This window comes from Narcine bancroftii, chromosome 4, assembly GCF_036971445.1.
Source record: "Narcine bancroftii isolate sNarBan1 chromosome 4, sNarBan1.hap1, whole genome shotgun sequence".
Lineage (NCBI taxonomy): Eukaryota > Metazoa > Chordata > Chondrichthyes > Torpediniformes > Narcinidae > Narcine > Narcine bancroftii.
In genome coordinates, this window is record NC_091472.1 from 196,666,536 (window position 1) to 196,680,653 (window position 14,118).

Sequence of the window (14,118 nt, forward strand, 5' to 3'; positions counted from 1 at the left end):
CGGCTCGTAACAGTAGGCCTCTACCTAAGTATACTCAAGGGAAATCTAAAACTGGTACTTCTGCAGATCCAGCTACTCAATTTGATATTCTGTCTAAGCAAATTGAAACTATGTCAAATCTGGTGAATCAAGGTTTTTTTAAATATATGAAAGATCAATTTACTGGCATGAAGGAAGAAATGTCAACCATTAGGACTGATATGGCAAAATGTGTGAAGCTGGTGAATAAAGTGCAAGATTAAAATTAAGAAGATTGAAGAGGAATTTCATGATTGCCAAGGTGATGTATGGCAATGTAAAGAAAGGATGGGAAAGATGTAGAAATGATTTATTAAAGAAGATTAATGTGTTGGAGAATCAGTCGAAGAAATAATGTTAAGATTGTTGGGTTGTTGGAAGATTTTGAAGATGCAGATCCAGTGCAGTTTTTCCAGAAATGGATCCCTGATGTCTTGGGAAAGGAGTATTTTCCAAATGTTTAAAATTGGATAGTGCTCATAGAGTGATTAGCAAAAAGCCTCTTCCTGGACAACTATTTTAATTAGATGTTTGCATTATAAAGATATAGAAATGATTGCGTATAGCAGTTCAAAATGCAAGAAAACATCAGGGTCCTTTGATGGTTAAGAATAGTAGTCTTCTATGCAGATTTGAGTCAAGCTATTATTAAACACAGCAGAGTTTAATTCTGCCAAAGTTGTGGAAGTAAGGATATAAATTTGCTTTTGGATATCCAGCTAGTCTTAAAGTTTTTCATGGAGACCTTCAACCCCAGTTTTTTTTTAATGATGAAGTCAAAACTCTTGCATTTGCCAATTCTTTGTCTGATAATAAACAGAAGTCAAGAATATCTTTTTCCAGCAATTGAAGCTAGCTCAATGCCATGAATTGAGCTGAAATTGATGTTAATGATGATCAAGTCAATAGAGATTTGGAAAAAGCTTACCCTACTTGAAATGTTTTATTTATTGTTGTTTTCTTTTTTGATTGCTCTGTTCATGGGAGGTGGTTTTGTTTGCTTCTCCTTCCGAAGTCGTTGGCTACTTTGGTGTCAGTCAATTCCTGTACAGTAGAGGGAGGTAATACTGTGTTACAGTATTTTTCTTTTTTGAGGGATTTTTTTCTTTTATTTGGGTCTGTATTTTTCGTTCTATTGAGGAGATGAATTATTTGATGCAGATTAACTGTGGTTTGGAGTCCCACTGCATCAGGCATGGAGGTGTATTTATGGTATAAATTGTCTAATTTAAATTTTGCAACTTTTTAATGTTAATGGGCTCAATAATTCAATTAAGAGAAAGAGTAGTGGCTTGTATTTTAAAAGTTGAAAGTTGAAACAGGTATACGATCCTTTATCTGGAACCCTTAGGGGACAATGTGTCTAAATTTTGGATTTTTACAGATTTTGGAAAGCCCACCTGAATTGTGCTGCTGTATCCACCTGGTCTCCCCCGACCGCCGGTCCCTCGACTACCCTGCCGTCTCCCCCAGCCGCCCATTCCTTGGCTGCCTCACCCGACCACCAGTCCCCACTTGCCGGATTTTAGATGTCCGAATAAAGGATCATGTACCTGTATTGATTATTTGCACATTTGACCAAAAAGAGGATTGGAAATTAAAAAGAAATTGGGTTGGTCAGGTTATAGCTTCTTTTAATTCTAAAGCAAGAGTTGTAGCTATTTTGATAAGAAATTGTCATTTAAGTTGGAATCAGTAAATGAATCAGTAAAATCAGTAAATGGTTGGTAGCGTTTTTGGTTGTAAATTGAAAAATTTATTCAGAATCTTGGACACTTCTGAATATCTATGCCCCTAATGTAGACAATGGGAAATTTATACAAGATTCTTTCCTTAATTTGACACAGATATATGAAAAAGTTATGATTGGAGGTGATTTTAATTGTTGTTTGGATCCATTATTGGATAAACCCCCGAAAATAATGACTAGGACTAAAATGGCTAAACAGCTATTAATGAAAGAAATTAATTTGGTTGATAATATGGAGATTTGTGGCAGCGCACATCCTCATGGCGAACTGGCCCCGCTTGTATTGCCACGTGGTGGGGCAGCCACGGGAAAATGGCGTCGTCAGAGGTTTCTCTCTGACTCCATCATCCCTTCCAGTGCGCACCCTGGGCAGCGATTATGATGTCATAATGCACCAGATGACTGAGCTCATGCTGCCCTTAAAGGGGCGTGCTGAATTTGAATAAAAACTCGTTAATGACCCTCAACGTGGTGGCTGTGTTTCTTCCAATGCTCACATCACCACAGAAGATTAAATCCTAAGGAGAAAGACTTTTCATTTAATCATTTTGATGTGATTCTTATTCTAGAATAGATTTATTTTTAATATTGGCACAATAACAAGGTCGTGTAATATCTGCTGAACATAAAAGTAGAATATTTTCAGTTCATTCTATTTTATTAATAACATGTACAGGCTACTTACTACTTATTGATGGAGATTTAATTATTGTTTAAAAAATGTTGAGTTTTGCAATTTTATAAGAGATCAAATACAGCAGTTTTTGAAAATACAGATTCAGTCAATAATAAGTTTGCATTATGGGACGCTTTGAAATTTAAGAGGACAAATTATTAGTTTTACATCTAAAATTAAGAAATGGCATTCTTAAGTTAATAAATTGGAAAAGGAGATGGAAACTTTAGAAAGACACAGCAGAATTCAACGGAGACTAAAAAAAGATATACTTGATTAATAAGAAACTACAGTATAATTCATTACAAACTTGTAAATTTGATAAATTGTCTCAGAGAACTAAACAAAGATATTATGAATTATGGGAAAGGGCCCACAAGGTTTTAGCTTGGCAATTAAAGACGGAACAGGAAAGGATTCAAAGATTACATATAAACCTCAAGAGATAAATTATGCATTTAGCAAATTTTATGCAAAATTATATACTTCTGAATTAGAAAAAGATGGTCTTTTATCTGACCTTCAGTTACCTTTTCTAAGTAACCAAGAAATCAATATATTGGAGACTCCTTTTACTTGTGGGGAGATTATAGAAGCACTCCAATCAAGGCCTAATGGGAAGTCTCCAGGTGAAGATGGATTTACATCTGAATTTTATTAAAAAAATTCAAGATTTATTAATACCTTTATTAATGGAAGTATTGGAACAAGCGATAGAGGTTCATTCTTTGCCAGATTCTTTTTCAGGCAATTATTATAGTTCTCTCTCTTTGGCTTGGCTTCGCGGACGAAGATTTATGGAAGGGGTAAAAGTCCACGTCAGCTGTAGGCTCGTTTGTGGCTGACAAGTCCGATGCAGGACAGGCAGACACGGTTGCAGCGGCTGCAGGGGAAAATTGGTTGGTTGGGGTTGGGTGTTGGGTTTTTCCTCCTTTGCCTTTTGTCAGTGAGGTGGGCTCTGCGGTCTTCAAAGGAGGTTGCTGCCCGCCAAACTGTGAGGCGCCAAGATGCACGGTTTGAGGCGATATCAGCCCACTGGTGGTGGTCAATGTGGCAGGCACCAAGAGATTTCTTTAGGCAGTCCTTGTACCTTTTCTTTGGTGCACCTCTGTCACGGTGGCCAGTGGAGAGCTCGCCATATAACACGATCTTGGGAAGGCGATGGTCCTCCATTCTGGAGACGTGACCCACCCAGCGCAGCTGGATCTTCAGCAGCGTGGACTCAATGCTGTCGACCTCTGCCATCTCGAGTATTTCGACGTTAGGGATGAAAGCGCTCCAATGGATGTTGAGGATGGAGCGGAGACAACGCTGGTGGAAGCGTTCTAGGAGCTGTAGGTGATGCCGGTAGAGGACCCATGATTCGGAGCCGAACAGGAGTGTGGGTATGACAACGGCTCTGTATGCACTTATCTTTGTGAGGTTTTTCAGTTGGTTGTTTTTCCAGACTCTTTTGTGTAGTCTTCCAAAGGTGCTATTTGCCTTGGCGAGTATGTTGTCTATCTCATTGTTGATCCTTGCATCTGATGAAATGGTGCAGCCGAGATAGGTAAACTGGTTGACCGTTTTGTGTGCCCGATGGAGATGTGGGGGGGCTGGTAGTCATGGTGGGGAGCTGGCTGATGGAGGACCTCAGTTTTCTTCAGGCTGACTTCCAGGCCAAACATTTTGGCAGTTTCCGCAAAGCAGGACGTCAAGCGCTGAAGAGCTGGCTCTGAATGGGCAACTAAAGCGGCATCGTCTGCAAAGAGTAGTTCACGGACAAGTTTCTCTTGTGTCTTGGTGTGAGCTTGCAGGCGCCTCAGATTGAAGAGACTGCCATCCGTGCGGTACCGGATGTAAACAGCGTCTTCATTGTTGGGGTCTTTCATGGCTTGGTTCAGCATCATGATGAAGAAGATTGAAAAGAGGGTTGGTGCGAGAACACAGCCTTGCTTCACGCCATTGTTAATGGAGAAGGGTTCAGAGAGCTCATTGCTGTATCTGACCCGACCTTGTTGGTTTTCGTGCAGTTGGATAATCATGTTGAGGAACTTTGGGGGACATCCGATGCACTCTAGTATTTGCCAAAGCCTTTCCTGCTCACGGTGTCGAAGGCTTTGGTGAGGTCAACAAAGGTGATGTAGAGTCCTTTGTTTTGTTCTCTGCACTTTTCTTGGAGCTGTCTGAGGGCAAAGATCATGTCAGTAGTTCCTCTGTTTGCACGAAAGCTGCACTGTGATTCTGGGAGAATATTCTCGGCGACACTAGGTATTATTCTATTTAGTAGAATCCTAGCGAAGATTTTGCCTGCAATGGAGAGCAGCGTGATTCCCCTGTAGTTGGATTATTATAGTTATTCTTAAGTAAAATGGCGATTTCTTGAAGACTGGATCTTATAGACCTATTTCTTTGTTAAATGTTGATTTATAGAATTGTAATGAAGTTTCTAGCAAATAGATTGGCAAAATATTTACCAGCTTTGATTCATTTAGACCAAGCTGGATTTATTAAAAATTGCTATTCTGCAGATAATATTGCAAAATTTATTACTTTGATTCATATATCTTGGGAGGAATCCAACCTACTAATGATCTTGCCTTTAGATGTTTAAAAAGGCATTCGATAGAATAAAATTGAGTTTTTTTTATTTAAAGTATTGGAAAAATTTAAGTTTGGACCAATATTTATAGGTTGGTTTAAGGCAGGGGTTCCCAACCTTTTTGTTCCTCTGTACCCCTTGGGCATTTTTATAGGTTCCCGTGTATCCCAAAAAATTAAGGATTTTTTAAAAAAAAAACACGACATTGTGCAATCTGACTGCAGATTACAACACCATGTATTGCACAGTAGTGGTTATTCTCTCAGACCCAATGTACCCCCTGAAAAGAGCAAATGTACCACTGGGGGTAGATGTACCCCAGGTTGGGAACCCCTGGTTTAAGGGTTTGTATAAAAATCCTACTGCTAGAGTAGTGACGAATGGACAGACATCTTTGCGATTTATATTGGAAAGATCTACTAGACAACGCTGTCCTTTGTCATCAGCACCTTTGGCTCAATTGATGAGGCAAGATAGCAATTTTAAGGGTATTAATGTGAAATCTGAGTTTAAAGTTATTAGCAGGTGTTTTGATATACTTAACAGAACCTCAAAATTTCTTAAAATGGTTACATGATGGGTTGGAACAGTATGGAGAAATATCTGGTAATAAAATTAATTGGGAAAATAAGTGAAATTATGCCATTGATTGAAGTGGACTATACTTATAAAAATTGTTCAATTTAAATGGTTGGATCAAATTAATTTAGGTATTAAAGTAGATAAAAATTTTAATAATTTGTATGAATTAAATTATTTTCCTTTACTTCAGAAAATTAAAAATGACTTGAATCGATAGAAAGATTTACCAATAACATTAATAGGCAGAGTTAATTGCATTAAGATAAATATTTCTCCTAGAATATAGTCTCTTTTTCAATCTATCACTTGTAAAGTTCCTCAAATTCTTTAAAGATTTGAATTCTATAGTAAGGAAGTTTTAATGGAAAGATAAAATGGTAAGGGTATCTTTACAAAATTAACATGGAAATATGAATTGAGGTTTACAGCTTCTGAATTTTCAAAATTATTATAAAGCAGCACAATTAAAATTTATTAGTTGAATGTTTGATTTGGAAAAATCATTGGTTTGAGCAAATATTGAATTAAATCAAATTAGTGAGAAGAATATGGATCAGTTTATTTATAAATGGAATTCCAAGTTAAAACATAATTTGCCTACTTTGATACATTTAATGGAATTATGGAATATGATAGATGAAATAATAGGAACACAAGGGAAAATTTCAAGTAGGACACCTTTATATATTCCTTTTACGTTTAATAATCAGTTTTTGAAATTTTGGGATCAAAAGGGGATTAAACTTGTACAAGATTGTTATTTCTTTTTAAAGAATGAAAGAAAAATATGAAATATCATCAAATACCCTTTTCTGTTATTATCAAGTTAGAGCTTTATTATTCAATAGTCTTGGCAGCCTTAGTATTTCCAAAATTATTTTCATTTGAAATTTTACCTACAGAAGGTGGGAAGAAAAGATTTGTTTCTGAAATGTATTCATTATTACAGAATGAAATGCCTAAATTAGATTTACAAAAATCTAGATTAAAGTAGGAAAAAGATTTAGGGATAGCAATCGATCAAGAAGATTGGAGGAACTTGCATAAAGATAGTATGACTAAAATTGTTAATGTGAGATATAGATTAATACATTATAATTTTATACATCAATTATATTTAACTCCAGAAAAATTAGAGATATAGTTTCTTCATATTTATGTTTTAGATGTCAAAAGGAAGTAGGCTCTTTTTTACATTCTACTTGGCTATGTGATATGGTAAAAACCTTTTTGGGTGTGACTTAAAGAACTTATAAAAGGTATTTTTAAAGTTAAATTTCCATTGGATCCATCAGTATTTTTGTTAGGTAATTTAAAAATGTTGAGTTTGGAATTGAGATTAACTAGGTTTCAAATTACGTTTTTGAGACTAGCATTAGCTGTAGCGAGAAAATGTTTAGCGATTACTTGGAAAAATGAGACTGGTTTGGATTTACACAGATGGTATATGGAATTGAGATCTTGTATTCCATTGGGGGAAAAAAAACATAATTTACATGATTTTTTAATTTGAAAATTTGGAGCCCTTATTTAGATTATATGGGTTTAAAATTTTGAATTCTCTGGCTGTTACTTTAATCCATGGAAATTAATTATGTTATTGTGGTTTGTATCTCTTTATTTTTCTTTTCCTCTTTTGGGGTTAGTTGGTTAGGAGAGGTTTGGGGGATAGTGTGGGGGGGGGAAGGGTTGGAATGGGGGACGGTGGGAAGGAGGGGGGTATTGTGTTTATGTGTGTGTGTATACTTGATCATATGTATTATTTGCTTTTTTTATTGTATGTATCAAGGTTTTAATATTTTAAATTCAATATTCAAACAAGAAATGAGAAAAATATAGATAGGCACCAGAAATGTTGATGAAGGGATCAAACCTGAAATGTTTGTTCTGTATCTTTGCTACTTAAAGGACACTGTTTGACCTGCTGAGTTTCTCCAGCATTGTGCTTTTACTTCAGAGTCTGCAGACTCCTACTATTAGCAAAAATTATGTTGCCGTTACTCCATGCCAGCTGATCTCTTTGTAAATCTGTTCTTTTTTTACTGCATCTTGTACTGTGTGTGAGATGTTTCCTGGTCTGTTCATGAACAACCTCAATCACTGCATTTTGATACCTTTTGACATAAATGAAATTCTGGGGTGGTGGAGGAGTGTAATGGCGTAGGAGAAGGAGGTGAAATTACAACTCTCCTGGGGCTTAAAATATTAAGACCAGATGAAAAAATGATTTGAAATTTAAAATGTATTGAAATCTTCCAGGGTCTATCTAGAAGCCGTTGGACATGGAAGCTAGAGGAAAGAAAGCAGTAAGAGAGAAGAAATTCATAAGTAAAGATGCTATTAAAAAAAAAGTAAGAACAGCCTTCCTTGCAGTTGGAGCCGGAGCCTGAGCCTCAAGTTCCGAAGCTCCCGTGACTGACTCGCACAAGTCAGTTACGCTTATTTCCAGGCAAAACCAGTGCCACCTCCCAAGGACACTGGAGAAGATGGTGCCATATTGATCCAGATCTCCCTCAAGAATACACTAACCTTGCATGCATGTGCAAAGGTTTTATTTTTCACACATGCCTGTAGAGGAAGATTTTGCATTGGAATGGTCATTCCATAGCACCATCCCCAGCAGTTCTAGTGAAGGAACTGCATGCAGATATACCAGACATGCCAGAACTGTCAGGAGTACCTGCAGTTTTGACAGCTGATCAAGAGAAGAATTAGATCAAGAAGATGGAGAAGAAATACCAGGGGTGTCGAGTTTTGGGGGGGGGGAGAACAAATATGAAAGATTTTTACTTGCTAATATCAAGTTATAAGGGCTGATTTTAGTGATATGATTGTATGTGCTAGCTGGCCCTCCCTCTGGGTGTCCTTCTACCTTGGCTCCTCCCTTAGTCCTACCCATGTGACCCCAGGCCATATAGGTCAAGTCCCCTCTCTTTCCCACTCATTCCTAGCCTTGGACCCGGGCCAGCAGTCTAGTACATTAAAGCCTATCGTTCCCCTCAGTCTTTGTCTGAGTCATTATTGGGGCTACTGATAGCACCCAACAATTTATTGTACTAGATTTTGGAGATCTCCGGTAATGGAGAAATTGCTCAACCAGAACGGCTAGAAGTTGACACCCAAGTCCAAGGTGCTTCTGTGCTCTTCGGACGGTGGATGAACTGCTTCATCAACTTCCTCGACGTTGCTGCTGAGGTGATCGACTCCAACAAGAAGTTGAAAATCCTTCAGGCATGAGTCGGCCAGAGGGCCTTCCTGACCATCCAAGGCAGTACGACCTACAACGAGGCGATGGCTGAGCTATGGACGGTGTACAAGCCTAAAGTGAATGGTGTATACTCCCGTTACCTGCTGGCATCCAGAAAACAACGGCCTGGTGAGTCCACTGAAGACTTCGTTTGGTCCCTGGTCACACTGGGAAAAGACTGGGGAAACCCATGGCTACTATATCCCTAACCCAGTGCATGGAAGAACTGATTCGAGACACCTGCTTGTCAGGTCTGAGGTCGGATTATATCCGGCAATGACTCCTCGAGGAGGACCTGCTCCCACTCAAAAAGGCTATCGATTTAATCAGAACCTTAGACTCGGCCCAGCGCCACGTGGTGTCAATCACAGGCAGAAGCGAGCCATCTCCATATGTTCCACCACGAGAGCCTTCGGCCTGGGACTCTGTATCGGGCGCTACCAACCCAACCACAGCTACAATCATGCTGATGGCATCGTCGAGATGCAACTTCTGTGGGCAGTCCAAGCATTTGCAACGCTTCTGCACCGTGGTGGGGTTGCTACATATTTGGGCTGCGGGAAGAGGGGCTGTTACCAGAAAGTCTGCAGGTCCTGATGGTTTCAAAGGCTGCAAGGGACCAACAGACCAGTATCCAGGGGTATTATGTAGTGTCGCTGACGGTAGTGGGGGGGGGGGGGGGGGAGGGGGGGAGTGTTATAACAATTTTGTATTGTTTATTATGCCTCACCTTTGCGCACCAATCCTCCTTGGCCTCGACTTTCAGAGTCAGTTCAGGAGCGTGACGATGGTGTTTGGGGGGGGCCCCCAACCACTGCTGCCCATCCACAGCCTCTAGTCCCCGGCACTGCCTTGTGGTCCCAGCACGCAGCCATTGGCTCCATCCTGCAAGCTCAGTACCCAGTCTCCGGCACCGTCCTGCAACCTCACCACGCTACGTCACTGTTCGCGAACCTCACCCTGGATTCTCCACCAAGAGTAGGTGCTATAGTTCAGAGGACATGCAGTTCATCTGGGCTGAGGTTCAACTACTTCTGGTGGAGGGGTACATAGCCCCTTGCACCAGCCCCTAGAGGGTGCAGGTCCTCGTGGTCAGAGGTGCGGGCAAGCCTCAAATGGTAATTGATTATAGTCAGACCATCAACCACTTCACCCAGTTGGACGTATACCTGCTACGCCAGATAATCTATTTGGTCAATAAAGTCGCTAAGTACAGAATTCTTTCGACCATTGACCTCAAGTCGGCCTACCACCAACTCCCCCACTTCCTGCGGGTGCCTTTTGGGGTTACTAACAGTGTTTCTGCCTTTCAGAGAGTGATGGACTGGATGGTAGAGGAACACAGGCTGACGGCGACGTTCCCCTAGCTCAACAATGTCACCATCTGCGGCCATGACCAGCAGGGCCACGATGCGAACCTCACAAATTTCTTGTGTACAGCCAAGTCCCTCAACTTGACGTACAACAAGGACAAATGCATGTTCAACACTGAGCACCTGGCCCTTCTTGGATGCATTGTGGAATATGGTGTCATTGCCCCCAACCCAGACCGCATGCGACCCCTCGTGGAGCTCCGTCCCAAACACCCTGAAGGCGCTTAAGAGGTGCCTGGGGCTGTTTTCATATTATGCTCAGTGAGTGCTCAGCTACACCGATAAGGCCCACCCAGTAATTTGTACGACCATTATCGGCAGAGGCCCAGGCTGCTTTTGAACAAATTAGAGGAGACCTCGCTAAGGCCACGATGCATGCCGAGGATGAATCCGTCCCCTTTCAGGTGGAGAGCGATGCCTCCGATGTCACACTGGCTGCTATGTTAAACCAGGCAGGCAGGCCGGAAGCAATTTTTTTCCCACACCCTGCACGGTCCCGATCTCCTGCACTCCTCTATTGAGAAGGAGGCTCAAACTATCATTGAGGCAGTGCGCCACTGGCGGCACTACCTGGCCAGTAAAAGATGTGCCCTGTTGACTGACCAGAGGGCAGTGGTCTTCATGCTTAGTGCCAAACAATGGGTTAAAATCAAGAACGACAAGATTCTGAGTTGGAAGATTGAATTGTCCACCTACAGTAATGATATCTTGTACTGGCTGGGTAAGCTCAATGACCCCCCCCCCCCCCCCCTCCAGATGCCCTATCCCAAAGGACGTGTGCAACCGCGCATCTCTACAGTCTCCAGATCCTACATGACCACCTATGTCACCCCGGAGTCATGAAGTATCATTTCGTCAAAACAGGAAACCTCCCATACTGCATAGAGGATGTCCAGTCCACAACCAGACGCTGCCAAGTTTAAGCCCCAGTTCTACCGGCCAGAAAAGGCACACCTCATCAAGGCCACTGCCCTTTCGGACGACTCCATGTCGATTTCAAGGGACTCCTCCCAACCACAAATAGGAACGCCTACCTCCTGATGGTGATGGACAAATTCTCCAGATTCCCCTTTGCAATCCCCTGCCCATATATGACCTCAGCTACAGTCATCAAGGACTGAGCAGTATCTTCACTCTGTTCGGGTACCCCGACTACATCCATAGTGACCGGGGGCCTTCGTTCATGAGTGAGGAGCTGCGACAGTACTTTTTGGCCAGAGGTATAGCCACCAGCAGGACCACAGCTATAACCCCAGAGGTAATGGCCAGGTGGAAAGGGAGAACGGCACCGTCTGGAAGGCGAAGCTCCTAGTCCTCAGATCTAAAGATTTGCCAGTATCCTGCTGGCAGGACACCTTGCCTGAAACCCTCCTCGCTATCCGGATTTTTTTCCTTTTCCGAGGAGATCAGCGAATGGTTCCTCCATCCCTCCCTGGCTGACCACCTCAGGGACGGTTCTATTTCAGAAGCATGTCAGGGGCAATAAGATGGACCCACTGGTTGAAGCAGTGCACCTCATTACATGCAAACCCTCAATACGCATTTGTGAGGTACCCGGATGGACGAGGACACTGTCCCAATATGAGACCTGGCAAGCGCTGGAGACTCTGAGACTGCCTTGCCGGCTACTGACCACCCCACGGACCCTATTGTGCTGCATCTGAGCATGACCCTGGAGCCTGAGCTGCCGGCCTTGTAGCCGGATGTCCAGGCACCTACCTCCCCCTATACAGCAGCAGAGGACACCCCCAGCACTCCAGGAGTCCACTGCTGCCACCCCGTTTCAGACAGTCCCTGCAGTGGACTCTCCCCTGTGGCTCTCCTCTCTGGAGGAGCACCGTATGGAAACGCCGACCCTATAGCGGTCTGGCCGACAGAGGAGGCCGCCTGTGCGGCTTAACCTCTAGCTGATGGGAGCACCTGCTTTTTCCCGTCCCTGATTTGATGTGATTGTACTGTTGCTGTTGTGTTACTATGATTGTTGTATCACCCCCAGTTGTTGGTTGATTTCTGGTGGGTTCCATTTTTTAAAGGGGGGTGAATGTAGTGATATGATTATATTTGCTGGCTGGCCCTCCCTCCAGGTGTCGTCCTACCTTGGCTTCTCCCTTAGTCCTACCCATGTGACCCTTGGCCATAAAGGTCGAGTCCCCTTTCCTTCCCGCTCATTCCTAGCCTTGGACCCGGGCCAGCAATCTCTAGTACAGTAAAGCCTATCGTTCCCCTCAGTCTTTGTTCAAGTCATTATTGGGGCTACTGATAGTGCCCAAAGCTGATATTAGAGATGTTAGATCTGACATGAAGGAAGTTAAAATTGAAATGTTGAGGTGTGCTTCAGAAGTGAAGGAAGTTAAAGCAACAGTTCAGAGTTGATTTGCATCTACAGAGAGTTGAGCAGCAGCCACTTCTACTTCTTGCTGTTCTCCAGCGGAGTGTGGAAAGGTTGTTTGTAATCAATTTTTATGTGCAATGTTTTCCTCTAAGTAGGATAGTTTTCTAATGTTCAGATTGCCTGCTTGCTATTGACAATGATGTGGGATTTTACTTGCCTGTTAGACTTTTATCAACTTAAAGATCTGATACACACAACAGGATAAAAAAGGGTAATGTGTATCCCTTCCCTCACCAGAAATATATATTTTTCTCCATTTAGTAAGTTCTGCTTTTGTAATGCATTCAAGGAAATGTTAATATTTGTTCGATTCCAAATTGGAATAAAAATATTATGTATATACTTAAATAGAATAAATCTAGCATTAATCTTTCATTTTTCAAATCTGTTTTTCATCCACTCTTTGTTCTTTCAATCCATGTCCAATGACAAGAATGGTGTGCATTTTTCTGCTCTTTAATCCAGATACAAACGTCCATTCAACAGAAGGTTTAGAAATAAATTATGCATAGTGCGAGGATTTTTCAGTGAATGAAAGAAATATAGAAAATGTATTTCGAGTGATACGATGCAGGATATTATAGAGAACACATTTTTGGACTTGTGGAGAAATTGGCTTCTAGATGGCCCTTAATAGCAAAACCTCTGTGTAACCATAGGACCACCTGTACAAGATTTTATATGGACTCCTTCAGATTACACGTGCTTCAAATAAGCACTCGTGCTAATTGTGATTCTGTTGAAATCAAAGATTTGCGTTTTGCTGTGTCTTTTGTCTGCAAGGTGTTTCAAAGATCTCCAGTTAATCAATTGTTCTAAACCTGGTCATTATAGATAATGTAGAATTATTACTATTATTTATTTTTTTTTTTGCAGGTGTTTCTGGAAGTGTAATACGTCTGATAACAAACTATATTCAGCTGAGCTCTCGTCCCCAGTGGGCTTTATATCAGTATCATGTGCATTATAATCCTCCGATGGAATCAAGGCGTCTGCGTACTGCATTGTTGTTTATGCATGAGAAAGTTCTTGGCAGAACTCGTGTATTTGATGGTACTCTATTATTCCTTCCAAAAAAATTGGAAAATAAAGTAAGTTTGGAAAAATTATGTGGTTGAAAACATCTGTTTTGAAGGCAAAATTATTAATGTAGGATGTTTTTGGGTTAGAATGAAAAGGGAACCTCAAGGTTATTATTACAAAGGCTTTTGAGTGCACCTTTGGGTTGATGTGGGGCTTAATTTAGAATAGACTGAACATTTTAACAGCTAGCTTTATAATTACTCTGAATGAATTCTGAGAACCTTGTGATGAAAGTGGCTGTTGAAACATTGTCCTTGTGCTAGCTGTTTGCATTTCACCAGCCTTTAAAACATTGGCCTGTTCTTTGCTTTACTGTTCATTCTTCCACAATGACTCTGCAGTTCATGTTACTAAATTGAACTAATCCCATCTGCCTGCATGTGATCCATAGCCCTCCATTCCCTGTATGTTCTGTC

General features: G+C 41.4%; 1 protein-coding gene across 2 annotated transcripts in view; it reads left to right on the forward strand.

Moving 5' to 3' along the window:
* piwil1 (piwi-like RNA-mediated gene silencing 1) overlaps positions 1 to 14,118 on the forward strand; it is a 113,702-nt gene that overhangs the window by 26,009 nt on the left and 73,575 nt on the right. For both annotated transcript variants that reach the window (XM_069933560.1, XM_069933559.1), the window contains one exon: positions 13,496 to 13,710. In XM_069933560.1, coding sequence (XP_069789661.1) covers positions 13,496 to 13,710 — 215 coding nt within the window. The remainder of the gene's footprint in view (positions 1 to 13,495; positions 13,711 to 14,118) is intronic.